We start from the raw sequence: 15,819 nt of genomic DNA, 5'->3' as shown, positions 1-15,819 counted from the left end.
GCTCTGCAGCAACCGCGCCGCCTCGGCCGGAAGCCACCTCCTCCCCGCCGGAAGCGGGCCCCGGGGAGTTGGGCGGGGCCAGGAAGGCAGCCAATAGGAAGGCGCCGGCCTACAAGCCTCACGTCGATTGGTCACGCCGGCTAGAAGGCGGTGCGGGCGGGAGGCAGTAGACCGGGCCCAGGCCACAGAAGGGATGAGAAGGCGCAGCCGGTACCGAGGGCGCGACCAATGAGCCATGCCAGTGATTAAATGTAACGCCTGCCCCCGATAGGTGCTGAGATTAAGAGGGCACCTAGCATATGGGCTAGGTATTGTTCGCATCTCCTTCTATCCCACGCCCCCTCCCCCGACCTGCCACCCGCGAGGTAGGAGTTCCCATCCTTTCCTCAGGGAAAGCCGAGACGGCAAGTGCTGGCCCAGAGGCCGACTCCACAAGGCTGAGGCACCAAGTTCTTTCCTCCGTTCCGTACGGGAGCACTTTAACCAACAATGAAATAATCTTCACTTCTAGGTAATTATTTTTAAGGGACATGTAGATGTACACTTGTGTTTTATCAGATACTGCTGCTGTTCCTTGACCTCTTTATTCTTGGGGTTAAGTGGCGCAGCGGTGAGACACATGGGGGAAATTTGGCCTGTGCAAAACCCCTACTCTACAGTGCTGGCTGGGAGAGCGATATTCTAGGGCCAAGATTATGGCGGCACACCAGGATACAGAATTTCTCCCAAGCTGTCAGCTTCCTCTCAGAAAGCAGTTCCTGTCACCATGCTGATCCTCCCGGAGGTCCGAGACTAGGAAAGTCAGCACCGCGATAAAAGAACAATCTCCGTTTATTAAACATGATTTTTCTGTTTCACCACACACTCCAGAAAAAAAGGAAATGGGGCTGGGAGTGGAAGAAAAGGGGCAGTGGTGGGGGAAGAGAGTAGGCTGGGGGTGGGGTGGGGTGGGGAGGGAGAACGAGAAAACAAAATAAAACAGGTAGGAAGAACATCTCCCTACCCTTATGAGGGGAGAGAGAATCGTGGTGGGGAGGGGGCCAGGAAGCGCTGTACAGAGGGGTTGCCCCCAGCCCACACACACACACCCCGGATATGTACAGTACAAATCCCAGATAATTACAACAGCCAAAGAACAGAAGAGGAAAGGGGGTCCAGGGGTAGGGTCTGAGGTTGGGAAAGCAAGGAAGGGCACAGGGATAAAATTTCACATATTTACAACTTTTATATAAGTATAAATTTGGCCCCGGCTGGGTGTCTGTGTGTAGGGGGATGGGACTGAAGGGGAACTGTCCATACAAAAGAAAGAAGGGTGGAGTCCGAGAAGTCTCAATACCAAACGCAAGAAGGGATGAGGGGGCAAGGCTGGGTAGAGGACAGCAGTCAGGGAAGAGGGGGTGCCAAGGAGGGCCTTCTCTCCTCCTATGACCGACCCACCCCAAACCCCATCCATCCTACCTCCCCTATCCCGCCAGAGAGCTATGTACAGAGAAACACCGAAAAATTGTGGAGCTGGCGGGAGGGAGAGATGTGGAGGGAGATTGGGGGGGGAGGATGAGAGGGAAGCCCAGCCCTGTCCTACCTCCCCCAGGGGACAGAGTCATGGAAGGGGGCCCCCAACACCCCTCCTCCAACACAGGTCCCCCTTCCCTGGGGGAGAGAGACATGGCTTTTCCTAGAGTAAGTTCCCCCCTCCCCCTGGGAGTAGAGACCAAGGGTGGGGGGCAGGGGGGCTGTGTGTGTCAGGGTAGGGCAGATCAGCTAGTCTGTCCTCCCCAACATACACCCCCCTCCTAAACCCTAATCCCTCCCCTGAACCTCAGTTCCACCCCACCCAACACACTGGGGGAGGGGGGGGCCTGAGCCCCCTCACCCCGCTCTGGGACCAGCCAAGAGCAGATCAGGTATGGGAAGAAAGGGAGACAAGTCCCATTCCCCCTTTGCCGCCCCCTCCCTGCCCCGGTGGCCCCTCCACCCCATCTGGGTTCTGGGTGGGGAGGGAGAGTATTTGAGAGTGGTAGGAGGAGAAGGAGTTTGTGCGTGCTGAGCCCCCCCAGACGCTCCTGAGAAATCAAGGGGTAATAGGACCCCCTCACCTGGGGTCCCCTCCCCATAACAAGGGGGACAGGGGAGGCCAAAATGGGGCGGTGGAGGGGAGTTAGATTGTCAGCTCTGGTTACTGCTAAAAAATCACCCTGAAGTTGAAAGTTTGGAGGTGCCGCACCCCCAGGGTGGGGGTGAGGGTCTGTCCCCCAGTGCTCAGGGGAACGATGAGGCAGAGGATGGGGATAGCACCCCGGAGTGAAGGGGTCTGTGTCCTGGGGCAAGGGTCCTTGGGGTCACAGGGGACAGCACCCCAGCAGGAAGGAAAAGGGGGCAGCTGAGGGTCCCCACTCTCCCTCCCAGAAATGGTGCAGTGGGGGTGGGGGACTGGTGCCCCGCAAGGAGGCGTTCAAGGAGGCGATCCCGCTGTCCCTCGGCGACGTCCAGTCCTGGTGGTTGGTGCCGTTCCAGGGTGGGGTGCACAGGGAGGGAGGAGGAGGTCTGAGATGCTGGGTGGGCTAGTGGTCTGCGGTGTTTCGGAACTCGCCGTTCTCAGTGATCTGCAGCCGGGGTGGGGGAGGTGGGGCTGGGGGGGCCAGGCCGTTCCAAGGTGGGGCCAGCGTCACACGCGGGTTTGTTGGACCCAAGGGGGGAAGCTGCCTCTCCTGCAAGATACCAAAGAGGAGAGCGCGGACTTATTGAGACGCTTCGCGGGGGCCTGGCTGCCAGCCCCCAAGCAGTGGCCTCCCCCAGAGCCGGCCCCCTCCACCAACTGTCCCACCCCCTTCCCCAGGGAGACCCCTCCCACCCACATCCTCCTCGTTTGTTCTCACCTGCAGGAGAAGGTACATCATCTGGAATCAGGGAGAAGAGACTCTCACCCCGACTCCTAACTGGGGCCTTCAACCCCAGGAGTCACACCAGGAACCCATTTCAAAAGAGGTCAGTTTCCTATCTCACCCCCAAGCTAACCCTGGCACCTTCCACTGCCCAGGGCCCCCTCCCAGGCCACCACCAACCTGAGGTGGGAACTTAGTGCAGAGGGAACAAGGAAAGGCAGTACAGCAAAACCTCATTAATCCAAACCCCCATGGACTGGAATTTTTTCATAATTTGAACAAAAACTGGGCTTGAGTTTTCCTTTATCTGTGAAGAAAGAGTGTGCTAAGCAAATTAATAGTAGAAACATGTCTGTGGGAGGGAATATTTAATCTATATCAGAAAATAGGCTTTTCAATCCTATCCATTCATTAACACATGCTCCCTGAGGGCCTCGAGTGGAAAAGCCTCGTTCATGGAGTTCTACTTACTGTATATATTCTGAAGACATGCATTTCATTAAACAGATACTGTCATTCAGTTTTGTCACTTATTCAGAGTGGCCATCTCCTCAAATACAACATTCTAAATTAGAGAGGTTTAACTGTACTGGGGTGAAGGAACAGGATTCAGGGAAGTAATGTGGGAAGGGAAAAATACTGTGGGAGGGCTGCCTCTCTCTCATGCTGATGTCAGAAAGGAAGGACCAGGAGCTCCTGCAGAGACGCAGCATGCCCCAAGCTCTGCGTCCCCAGGAAGCAGAAGGACTTCGTTCCTCTCCACCCCCACGTTCCTTTCGTCCCTCACCCTGGGCTCCCAGGTACAGGGTGAGCGGGACTCCCACCCCTGGTCCTGTTCTGCCGCTTCCTACCCTTCCTGGACCAACTCCTGTCTCCTCCCCTCAGCTCTGGCTTCTGTTCCTCTGCTGGAAGCGGAGAACACCATGTATTCTATGCTTCAGGTCGCTCATTTGGCTTTTAAAAATACAGACATAAAATTAATTTTTATGTTAATGGTTGAGTTGCAGAGGGACCAAAACCTGAAGGGGGTTTATAAAAAGTGTCCAAGTTATTTCCTGGGATATACAGCACTGAAGCCTAGCAACCGAGCTGTGTCTGACCGAATCGCTAAAGACGTTAACAACATTCCAGGCAGAAGCTCCCGGATTAGTCTTCTTCACCTCTCAGAAGGTCACCCAAACCCAAGATTTAAGCAAAGCTGCCCTCTTAGCTACGGAGTATCTCCCACACTTTCCAGGAGTCAGCGAGAGAGGAAGTCACGTGCAGTAGGGCATCCTGAGTGTGGCGGGAGAGCAGGGGAAGGAAACCTCAGACTCCCTTCCCTCTGCTTGTCTGCATGCCCCCTACACCCTCAGGGACCCAAATTTAGAAAGGAGATAAATTAGGGTGCCATTATTCATTTTACAAAAGAATTCGCCACAGGAGTCCTTTAAATGGTGAGGGCCCCTGGTGCCTGGCAGCATCTGTTTTCAGCTCACTAACTACTTTGACAGAGAGGCTGGGCAGGCAGAGAGTTAAAATTACAGAGTGAGGAGCCACTGCCCACTGCAGATCCATCCTGCAGAAAATAAAGCCTCTCAGAAGTGATGTCGCTGGTTGACAGTTCCCATTTACTGGCTTTTCAGGTAGGGTTCTGTGTCTGGCAAGGCCACTGCGGAGCAGGAGACGGGGAGTGGATGGCATCAGCAGCCAACCTAGCATCTCTGCCTGAAATCAGCACGGCTCCCAGCCCATGATTTTATCTAGGAAGACATCTCCTGCCACTGCCAACTCCCACACCACGTGGGCAGGTCCACATCCTAACATCCATCAGGGTCTCCTTTCTTGATCCTTCTCCTTGCTCCACTCACCCTTACTGTCTTGACATCCGAATGGCACCCTTTCCAAGCCCCCCAAAGTCTCCCTGCATTAACTACACAGTCTTAACTCCCACCCAGCAGGGCCGAATAGGAGCCCCAGATGCTGTCTACCTCACAGATGTAGGGAAGGAAAAAGAGAAACAGGTGAGGGGTGGAAGGAGGGCTCTCCACAGAACCAGAGGAAGGGAGAAGGAAGAGGAAACCCCAGGCTACCTGCTGCAGCCTCACAGCCCCTTTAGCCAGCGCCCCCCCAACCCAGCATCACCACCCCTCCTTAACAAACCCTACCCCAACGTCCCAACCCCCAAGAACGCTTTGGTGAAATGGGGGGTGACAGACATACACTGGAGAGGTTAGAGGAGGAGGCAGGGTCGGGGGAGGTGTGGGGAGGCACTGTGATCTAGGGGTGTGCAGGCATCTAGGGTAAAGTGCTTGGTAGGGGGCAGGGATCCCTGAACAGTTGTAGGAGGCGGCAGGGAAGTGCTCTGGGGCAGTGCCTGGGAAGATGGGTCTGTGCAGGTGTCCGGAGGGTCGCATCTGGGGAGGTCCTCAGGTGTGGGGAGCAGCCGTGAACCGGGGAGGGGCTCTGGAGAGTCAGAGGGAGTGGGCTTCACGACCAACCTGTAGTGGTCCGGAGTCACCTCCCCCTGTGTCCTCCGCCCGTGGTCAAAGCGGAACCAGGAGAATTACCTGATGAGGAGCTGCAGGGGGAGAGAGTGGGGTCAAGGGGTCAGGAGCCTTGGTGGTTCTAGGGGGGAGCCTGGAGGTCAGAGCAGAGGAGAGAGAAGCACGGGTGGGCAAGTGAGCCGAACTGGGGGGAGGGAAACAAGGGGTTAGAGGACGGGAGGGAAGTCCTAAAAGCTGGCTGCGGGGAGAGAGGGCGGATGGCGGGAGCTGGGGCAGTTGGGCAGGTATGAGGACCAGAGGGGGTGCAGGGCCGAAGAAGGCGGGCTGGGCTTTAAACACAGGCAGGAGGGGAGGGCTCAGAGTGTGGGGCCGGGGGGTGGGCTTCAAGATCCCAGGAGCTGGGAAGAGGCCTAGCGAGCTGTCAAAGACAAGGAGAACTGAGGGGCCCAGGAAGCAGTGGTGACGAGCACGCCCAGGGCACCGGCTGGAGCCCAGGACACAAGCACCCCTAGCACCTGGGGCTCTGCGCTGGTGAAGCACCGCTTCCGGCCCCCTGGCCTGAGAGGCGCGCGGGGAGACTGTGCCCCCTGACTTTTTCGGGGGCCAGCCCAGAAGGGGCCGGGGCCAGGACTCAGGTCTGGGGGCAGAGAGGCTGAGGTTCTGGCTGGAGGTCCTGAAATGCGGCTGAGTAGGGGAGGCAGGGTGGGGAGGCACAGGGTGGGGTGGGGGCTGACACTGCCGGGAGTGACGAAGGCACAGACGATGGGATGAAGATGGGGTCGCGGGGACGGCCGGGAGCAGCCGCTGGATGAACGGAGGACGACGGGAGAGACGGCGGCAATGGGCCCGGGGTGGCTGGCGCAGTGACCGCACGAAGGACAGTGGGATGGATGGGGATGGGACACGGAGAAGATAAATGACATTGTAATTTCCACCTGAGCGTCGAGCAGCCTCTTCTTGGGTTCGGGCAGCGGCTCAGCCATGGTGGGGTGGTCCCGGCGCAGCTCCTCCTCCACCAGCATCAGCCTGAAGGGACGGGCTTCAGTGGGGTTAGTGGCGGGCACAGGCGGGGAGCCTGCCCAGGGAGATCCCGACCCTGGGAGCCCTGCCACTCTCTCGAGAAGCTTTGGCATTTTTCTCCCCTGCACTTAGAATCCCTCCATTCCTCCGATCCGCTTTCGGGAATGCTTGCATCTCTCTGCTAAGGAGGACCTCTGTGCCCTGGGAGCACCCCCCGGACCAGGCACACAGCACTCAGCACTCTATCCATGAGCAGGCCCTTCCGCAGACACTGCAGCTGAAGATCTGGCTCCTCCATCCCCTACGCCACCTCACGGAACCGAGACTGTCTCCAGAGCAGCCCCTGGACACCGTTGGCCCAACAGGGTCTCTACAATCATCATTCCCAGCTTCTCTCTACCTTCAAAGAAGGTTCTCAAGGTGATTTCTCATAAAGGATATCACAGTAGTGGTTTGCAAAAAAGTTTCAAGTCAAGCTTTTCTAATTAATCTTCCTGAAAAATACACTGAGAATAGATGGCAATGGAACTGGTCCTGGTTGGAGTGGGGTGTGGGGTCCTACCCAGCTCTCAAGCTAACTGACCCCTTATTGAGACACTTCCTCTGGAGCTCAGGGCTTGGCAGAGCGCAAGGGAGAGCGAGCATCGTTCACTCCAGGATGGAACACCTCTCCAGGATGGGAAGGTCAGGGGCCACTGTGGCTAAGGGACCTCTGCTTAGATTTGGGGTGAGCATCATAGGCTGGCTTGAGAATAACCAGTGGGGAGTCCCAGCCTAGGCCAGTCCAGACACACAGAGATGGCTGGACAGTAAGAGGTACATTTCTAAGGGCTTCAGACATTACTCTACTAGGAGAGCGAGCAACGTTTAGTAAAGGGACATTTAATGCACTAAGCATGAGATTTCTCTTGATCTGGTAAATGGTGGAGGAGGTGGCATCCCTAGGAGGGCCCTGGGCTTTCCTCCAGGTGTCCTGAGCTGGGGGAGTGGGTGGGACTGGAGGCGGGGTTCGCTGACCCTCTTCAGCCTCAGGCTTTTCCTTACCAGCCCTCCCCGGGCCGCTCCTCACCTGCCGATGATACTCTTGATCTGGGAGTCCTTCTCCACCTGCTGCTGCCGTAGCCTCTTCTCGCTCTGCTCCAGCCGGGCCTGATACTGCATCAGGATTTTGCTGGTCTGCTCTTCCTGGGACAGCAATCTCCGCTCATACTCCTCCAGCTTCCGGTTGGACATGTGCAGCCGCTCCTTCAGCGAGTGGATCTCCTCCTCATACTCCTTCACCTGCCCGCCGGGCACACGACCCCGCACTGTGAGGGGGGCTGGGCCTGACCGTGCACCCAGCCTCTACCCTGCCTGCTAAGCACAGCACCGTGTGGTGAGGGATCCTCACCAGTCTCCTCCAGCTGTTCCCTGGCTCTTGATCTGCCCCCCTACCTCTCTCTCACACACACACTTTTAAGAAAGTCCTCACATGGGGCTGAGGCTCTGTCAAGACGTAACAAGACCGTGGACTCCCCCATCCTAGAGGTATACACATGCCCTCACGCATGCACCTGGACACAGGAAAACCAACACCGAAGCCTAGACAGACTCACGGACACAGGCGGAAGGCACTTTGCCCTTGGTTTGTTAAATGGTGCTGGAAATAGTTTATAATAGGCCTAAAGATATTCTCTTAGCGCAAGTCTATCTACATCAGTCCCAACGTTTTTCTTTGCTCAGACTACTTCTCCCCAAAAACCTCTCTGCTCCCCAGGTTGGAATCATGTGTCCTGTATGTACAATCTAACCCTGCAGTCACCCTCTTCTTCAGGGTCCTTGAAGCAATGGCTCCCAAGCAGCTTTCTGCTAAGCGAGTAAAGGCCAGAGCTTCGGCTAACTTTTGCTTGGGGCCACCGGCAGCTGAGAGTCTGGACAGTCTTCCCCACGTGCGCCACTTTCCTGCACGAGACCTCTGATGGCTACCCGTCACCAGAGCCTGTGGGACAGTGATGGGGGAAGCCGTGCATGGCTCGTGGTGTAACTGCCCTGCCCTCGCCCAGTGGCTCAGCTCCCACTGCTGCTGCAGTGACTCCGCTCCTGAGAAGTCACAGAACCCAGGGCTTATGCTCTCCCTGGTGAGGAACACAGAGGCGGTCTAATACAGAGCATGCTTCCCCCGACAATCTACCATGTGTGGAACCCACAAAACAGAGCTGAACAGGGCTTTTCAATGGACTGATTGTATCTTGCATCCCCTGAAAGAATGAGGGCTTCTCAGAAGGGATCGGGTCTTTGTCCTTTCTTCTCATAACTACTTGGCCCCAGGTGTTGCCCTTGGAAGGGACTAGAAGCCTGCCCTGTGGGTAATGACAGGGCTCAGGGTGGGGAGGGCCCCCCGTACCCTGTCCAGTCGGCTCTCGTCCATAGACTTGGAATACTCCTTGAGTTTGTACTCTTCCCGCTCGATGTGGGCACTCTCAATGTCAGCCGACAGGTGAGGCATGTTGGAGACCCAGGCCACAGTCCGCTCGGAGGCCGGCATCGTGGGGTTCAGCGTGGACGGCGTCTGGGAATGCTGGGGCAGGGGAGAGGGAAGGCGGAAGGAGGTGGGCGCTTTGAAAGGCAGGGAGCACAGCCCAAGGAAATGGGAGTCCCCCGACTGATCCCCTCATGAATGCTGTTCTCATCAAATCTGCCCTGGGAGCCCCAAGAGGGCAGGGAGGCCTGTCTGTTAACTGACAAGCACACAGTGCCCAGAACAGCACGTGGAGCAAAGCAGGCCCTCTGTGCACTTTGCTTAATGAACGAAAGGAGGTGAGAAAACTGTGACTTCAGACCACAGAATGTTGTGCTCCCCTCGACCCGTCTCCTCCTCCTCCCCTCCCGCTCACTGCCCCGCCAGCCCTCCCGCCCGTCCTACCTGCTTGGTGATGGAGGGCTTGAGCCCCCCGCCGCCTCCACCACCACCGCTGCCCCCGCCGCCCCCGATGCTGCCCTCCTTGCTGAGGCTCTGCTGCCGTGGGCGGGCAGGGCCATAACTCGGCTCTGGCGACTGCAGCAGGTTCCCACTGGACGGCCGAGGTTTCTGGGCAGCGCTGACTGTCAACTGCTGAGACTTGCCCCTCTGCAACGGGGGCGGCTGGCCCCCGCCGCCCCCACCACTGCCCCCACCACCGCTCCCGCCTGCAGGCCCTGAGGGGACAGGCCTCTGGGGACCAATGGTGATCTGGGGAGGGGACAGCATGTGCTGCAGGTTGTCCTGGAGTGAGAGCTGCCGACGGGTGAAGTCAGTGCCAGAGGGTCCAAACTCATCACTGTAGCTGTGGCTGTGAAGGATGGAAGCGGCAGGGGGCTTAGGGACCCCTGAGGAGAGGTCCTCGCTCTTGCTGTAGCCGTGGAATGGGGCAAAGGTGTCCCCTGGGGGCTCTCCGCCTCGGTGGTGGTGGTGGTGGTGGTGGTGGTGGTGGGAGGAGGGTGGGGCGTGGCCGCCGCCCCCTGCGTGGCCCCCTGGGGGGCCTGGCCCATCAGCGGCCATGTGGAAGAGAGGATTCTGGAAGGAGAGGGGGATGCGCAGTTGCTGGGCAGGGACACCGTCTGTGGTGACGCCCATCTGGCTGAGGCGCATGCCGGCCGCGGTGATGGACGAGCCGCTCCCCTGGGAGAGGCGGCCAGCAGGTGCAGGCCGCAGCCCCAAAGCCGCAGTCAGGGAGGCCTGGCTCGAGTGCAGCAGGTCCCCAACAGCTGCCAGGTTGGACACGCTGCTGCTGTTGAGGCGGCCGCCGGGCCCGTCGCCCTGCAGGTCCAGCATGGAGACACTCTTGTTGACACTCAGCATCTTCTGCTCCGGCTCTGTGATGTCCGAGCTGCTCGTGCAGTAGGCGGGGGAGGACCGGGCCAGGGGTGGGCGACTGACATAGAACAGGTCTTTCCCCCCACCAGGCGGTGGTGGCGGGGGCTTCTCCTTTGTTGGGGAGGGGAGGCGAGCCATGTCCATAGAGCTGTGGGAAGGGAAGGGAGCACACGAGTGGGAGGTCAGAGCGGGCCACCGGCAGGTGAGCCTCTGTGGTCAGTGAAGGCCTGGGGTGAAGAGGGGGCCACAGGGCAGGAAGAGAGGGCGGCGGGCGGGGGGCAGAGGTGCGAGAGGAACAGGGTGGGACGGGCCTCCGGCAGCAGGGGCAGATGGGGCAGCAGGAGGAGGGATGAGGCCGGGTCTGGGCAGACGCTGGGGAGATGAGGGATGGAGAAGGCTGGGAGCAGGCGGCAGACAGCAGAGAGAAGAGGGCGGGGGAGCGCAGAGCCCCTCACCTGTTGAGGCCTCGAGCCATGAAGGACTGAAGGTCGATGGAGCTGGAGAAAGATGCAAGAGGGGCGAGCACAGGCAGAGAAGGAGAGAGGGGGCGGAGGTCGGACGCGTGGAGGTGGGCGGGGTGGCGGATGGGAATGGTGTCATGGAGAGGAGGGGCAGGGCGGGCAGTGCCCGGCGGTGCAGGGGAGGCCCTGCGAGGCAGGGCCAGAGCGGGCAGGGTCTGCGGGGTCCCAGAGGGCACTAGGACAGAGCCATCTGCACGTCCTGACACCAGGTGGCTGGTCCCAGTGTCCTGGCTGAGCCCCGACCCGGGGCAGGCCCGGGCAGGCTGAAGGCCCCCAGGCTCCTAGCACGTGGAGCTGGAGGGATGCTTTCGGCAGGGGATGCTCTGTGCTGCTTGCTTCCTCTGACTTAAACAGGCTCTCAACCTAACCACTGGACCTGTCTCCTTACGGTTTTCTCTAAGAAAACGCTTCTCTTTCCTTTCTTTCAAGTCCTTGACAGAGGCACACGGACCCAGGAGTGTATCCAGGACAGACGTGTGGGCTCTTAGGGCACAGCCGGGGGCTCCCGGGGCTCACCTGTTGAGGTCCCGCATCATGTAGCCCTGCATCTCGGCCGAAGGGCCCCGCAGCACCATGGGCTGAGGCCGGGGCCGCTCGCTCTGCCGGCTCGGCTGCCTCTGGATGTTGGGGTTCCTCAGAGCCGTGCTGATGTCATTGAGGAGCCGGGGCAGCGGGCCCAGCTTCAGGAGGGCTTCCTGGAAGAGGGAGGCTGTTACCTGGGGGCCTCAGAGTTCAGAAAGGGAAAGGTGTCTGAGCCCAGAAGTGGCTGTGACGTGTCCGGGATCAGACAGGCAGCAGAATCTGCTCAGGGGATGGTCTCTGGGCCACAGGAGCCTCTGGAGACCTAAGGATCCGCCAAGGGGCCCATGCTGACCTTGCTGAGCTGGGGCAGCACCTCCCACAGCAGGGCGTGCAGCGTGGAGAGCTCTCGGCCCAGGTCGATATAACCCTCAAAGCTACTGCTGTTAGTCAGCGTGTCCAGGTTGGAGATCTCGTACAGGAACTGCTGCATGGAACCCCACTCCAGCTCCAGAAACTCGTTCATGAAGCCCAGAAAGTCCTCCTTTGAGGTAAACCTGGCCAAAGTATCCAGAAGGTACAGGTCACACCCAGAAGGCCCCAACCCACGCCTGACTCTAGGGACTCAGGAGACTCTTCCTGCCAGCCCCACCCGACCCCCAGCCTGAGGCTTCCCTCACTTGGAAAAGTTGGCCAGGTTCTGGATGACCTTGGCGATGAGCGTGAGGGTTCTCGAAGTTTGCTCATCTGGGTACTCCTGCATGAGCCCGAAGAGGCTGGGCGACATGATGGCCGGGCAGAGGAAGCGCAGGAAGAGCGAGGCGCTGATCAGCCGGTCCGCAATGTCCTCTCGGCCCCGCTCTGCACAGCGCAGTCGCCAGGACGCAAACACCTCCTTCAGCTCCCTCGGGAACACGCTGGCGGGGAGGGGCGGGGAGACAGAGAGAAAGAGAGAGAGAGAGAGAGACCGGGACTGAGCCCCAGAGACCCTCAGCTTCCAGGGAACATGCTGAGGGGGGTGTTAGGAGGCGAGGGTGCAGAGGCAGAGGTGAGAGTGACAGGGCGTGAGGGAGGGCGTGGGGGGAGGATGGGGGCTGAGGAGGAAAAGGGCTGCGGCGGGGACAGACGGCGGAAAGCGGGCCGGAGGGGGAGGCGGGGGACAGGGACACACAGGGAGACAGCGCGTGTGCCAGAGAGACGAGGAGAGCAGGAGAAGAGAAGAAGACACCGGGAGAGACAGAGATGGGAGAGAGATGGAGGGTCACTTGAGGTACAGGGAGCTCGGACCCCCCAACTCTTCTGGATTCCAGGGAAATGGGGATGGAGGCACCCCAGGCATGGCCCCAATCCCTGGAACAGCTCAGAGTTCAAACCCCCCCACTCTCAGGCCCTCCTCTGCAATGTCCCATTGACACCTTAAACTTCGAACCATGGAGAGTAGAGCTGAGCATTGCTCCCACACCTCCAACCTCCGCTGAGTTCCCCCTCTTGACTCCCTGGTTCTGTCAGTGAGGCCACTGGTCGCCCAGCCACCAGCCTCACGGCCTCAGGACCCCCACAGACACAGCCCTTCCTTTCCAATTAGCTGAGGACACCCGGTGATCCTCTCTGCAGAGGGTCCTTACAGCGGCCCCTTTCTACTTTTCCTGCCAGATCCTGACTCAGGATCTGATTTCCATGCCTGACACAGTAACAACAGCCCCCAACTAGCCTGGACTTCATCTCCCTATCCAACCGCCTCTGCGCCCATTTCTACTAAAGGCCTAACCTTCACGGTCACGATATTGCACACCGTCACAGGCGTCCCCTGACCTACTGAGAACTCAGGCTCCCTTACTGGGCAGTGAGGCCTTCACACGCTAACTTTCCTCACCCCGTCCCACCACGTGGCCCTCCATTCCCCACTGAAGTGAGCCACACACTCCACTAAACCACTTCTGCCTGCTGCCCCAGGACCTCTCGCCCTCACGCATAGGTCTGCTCCACAGCCTTCTCCGGAGGCAGCTTCTCAACCCACCATGTTCTATAGGTCAGAACCTGGCCCAATCTTCTAAGCCCATCCCAGGAGCACCTCTCCCATGAAGCTGTCTCTGCTCATCTCCAAGCTCTGCCTTCTCTGACCTTATGTGTGGAGACGGGATGGAGGGTCCCCTTCTTGGAACTTAACAATACTACACTGCCCCTTGGCTTTCTGCATCTCTGATATCCCGCCCCCTCTGGTGCAGGGCCTCTGAGGGCAGAGGCCAAGCCTCGCAGCTCTCTGTCTGCTCTATACCACTGAGCACAGCACTCTGCCCACAACTGGTTCTTGGGTCTCTTTGAAGATGGACAGATGGATGAACAGATGAACACACGACTCCCCCAACCCTGGCCCCCCAACCCAGAGTTCCCAGTCTCACCAATGGGAGTTGACCACCTTGCACAGGGCCAACTCACAGCACATCCGCAGGTTGGCCTGGTGCTCAGCCAAACTGGATGCCGTGCACTTGATGGGGTCCACCTCACAGTTCTCCTCAGATTCATACAGAGCACGGATGAATTCCCCTGTGGGGTTGGAGGCACAGTGGGGGTCAGTCACACTTTCAAAGGGCAGAGACAACTGGGGTTTGGGGATTCTCAGAATCAGGCTGGAGGCTGGGGACTCTGGGTCTGGAAGCACCGAGCTGAGGCAAGGTGGACTTGGGGTCTGGAGGAGCTGTGTTTGGGGCTGGACCGGGTGTCTGTAGGTTTGGGGAGAAGGCCTGCAGGAGGGCTGTACCGATGGCATCCTTGAGGTATTTCTGACCAATCAGTCTCATGTACTCTTCTATGGCTTTAGTGGCGAGCGTGTTCTCGCGGAATATGAGGTGTTCTCGTTCCATGAACCGGTCCACCTCGGACATGGCCATGTCTGAAAGGAAGTCCTGGAGTCCAGGAAGAGCCAGGGGTCAGCCTCTGTTCAACCCAAGCTCATGAAGACACACATGCCCTCCCCTTACTGTCCCCACAAGCGAGTGCCCATGCCCAGGTCACCTTGTCCTGAGGGCCCAGCACTCACCTTGGCCTTGCCTGTACTCTGCAGGATGTGAACCAGAGCGCTGGCGACCTCCTCCTTGCCCTTGACGTTCAGGGCGGGCTCCAATACCGCACAGAGCATCCGATAATGGTTGGTGACGTACTCAGCGAACTCCTTATACAGCTCCATGGGCAGGATGCTCATCGTCTGGTAACGCGCTTTCAGCCGCACCGCTGGGCAACCTCCTTTGCCCTTGCCCCCTGAGCCACCCCCAGAGCCCCCTCCCCCACCCGAGCCCCCCATACCCCCAGAGCCCCCGCTGCCCGTCGGCAGGGTCACAGGGTACCACTGCTCTGTGAAGTGGCGCCCGGCCAGGGTGGCCACAGGCACAGTCACCAGGCCGACATAGCCTGCCTTGTCCTTCTTGCGCTTTTTGTCCGAGTCACGGTATAGGTGCAGCCGCAGGGCCCGGACGGCTGGCAGGTTGTTGAACTCGAAGTGCTCACCCCAGAAAACGGTGTCCCCTGAGGCTGAGCGGGGCTTAGAGGTGGTGCGTGCATACAGCATGTCATCCAGGCAGAGCTCACAGTAGTACCGCTTCTTGGGAGGCAGCTCCCGGGCCTCTATGATCCACAGCTTCAATACGTTGTCTACCCGGCGGCTGTTGTCCTGGCAGGGTAGGGTGGGTGAAGGGGAAGGGCCAGAGAGCCAGAGACACCAAAAGAGGAGAGACAGTCAAAAACCCAGTCTCTGAGACCAGCAATCACAGAGTTGAGAAGGTGTGTATGGAACTGGACCTTGTCTCCCTCAAATTCGGTCTACTCGGAACCTGGGAATGTGACCTGTTTTGGAAATATGGTCCTTGCAGATAAAATCACATTGACATGTGGTCAATACTGGATTAGGATGGACCCTAAATCCCATGACTGGGGTCTATGTGGAGAGGGAAATTTTGAGACCAGATACACACGGAAAGGAGAAGACCCAGTGAAGATGGAAGTAAAAATTTTGCAGATAGAGCTATAAGTTAAGGGATGCTGGAGACTGCTGGCAATCCCCAGACAGTATGAAGGGGAAGGGGAGGATTCTTCCTAGAGCTTCCAGAGGAGCAAGGCCTTGCCGACACCTTAATTTTTGACTTCTGGTCTCCTGACTACCAGAGAATAAATTTCTGTTATTTGAAGTAGCCTAGTTAGTGGGAGTTTGTTATAGCAGCCAGAGCAAATAGATATAGACTGAGCTCATACATCAGTTGATAGAATTCGTATTGGGAAAAGATTTTAAGTTATAATAATAAACCCAAAATATTAAGGTGGGATTTGAACAGGAGAACTGAGGAGTCTTTCAAAGACAATCAGAAGTTAATTGGAAAAAAAAAAAAAGGCATAAATGCAAAAGGTGAGAATCTACAGTTAATGCAAAAAGGGCCTGGAGGCTGACAATGACCAGTGAGGTTTCAGTGTGAAAAGAGCCTGGTATCTGGACTCTGCAGCAGGGAAGACTGCAGCATCTTGGGTCTAGGTTTTAAGGAGGACACTGACAAACAAGGGTCTCCAGAGAGGAG

General features: G+C 58.2%; 1 protein-coding gene across 18 annotated transcripts in view; it reads right to left on the bottom strand.

Annotated features, from left to right (window-relative positions):
* Nucleotides 1-813: 813 nt before the first annotated feature.
* SYNGAP1 (synaptic Ras GTPase activating protein 1) overlaps nt 814-15,819 on the bottom strand; it is a 31,554-nt gene continuing 16,548 nt past the window's right edge. For 7 of the 18 annotated variants that reach the window (XM_061397911.1, XM_061397909.1, XM_061397914.1 and 4 more), the window contains 12 exons: nt 14,298-14,924; nt 14,019-14,163; nt 13,660-13,804; nt 11,941-12,177; nt 11,616-11,817; nt 11,258-11,436; nt 10,676-10,717; nt 9,291-10,368; nt 8,772-8,945; nt 7,458-7,669; nt 6,304-6,394; nt 814-2,708 (listed from right to left, as the gene is read on the bottom strand). In XM_061397911.1, the coding sequence (XP_061253895.1) occupies nt 2,562-2,708; nt 6,304-6,394; nt 7,458-7,669; nt 8,772-8,945; nt 9,291-10,368; nt 10,676-10,717; nt 11,258-11,436; nt 11,616-11,817; nt 11,941-12,177; nt 13,660-13,804; nt 14,019-14,163; nt 14,298-14,924 (3,279 nt within the window). In that variant the 3' untranslated portion in view covers nt 814-2,561. Of the gene's footprint in view, nt 5,443-6,303; nt 6,408-7,457; nt 7,670-8,771; nt 8,946-9,290; nt 10,369-10,675; nt 10,718-11,257; nt 11,437-11,615; nt 11,818-11,940; nt 12,178-13,659; nt 13,805-14,018; nt 14,164-14,297; nt 14,925-15,819 lie in introns of all 18 variants that reach the window. The other 11 variants (XR_009732732.1, XR_009732731.1, XR_009732734.1 and 8 more) reach the window with 11 other exon arrangements.

This window comes from Bos javanicus, chromosome 23 (genome assembly GCF_032452875.1).
Source record: "Bos javanicus breed banteng chromosome 23, ARS-OSU_banteng_1.0, whole genome shotgun sequence".
In the NCBI taxonomy this organism is placed as follows: domain Eukaryota; kingdom Metazoa; phylum Chordata; class Mammalia; order Artiodactyla; family Bovidae; genus Bos; species Bos javanicus.
This window is presented reverse-complemented; position numbering and strand designations above follow the sequence as displayed.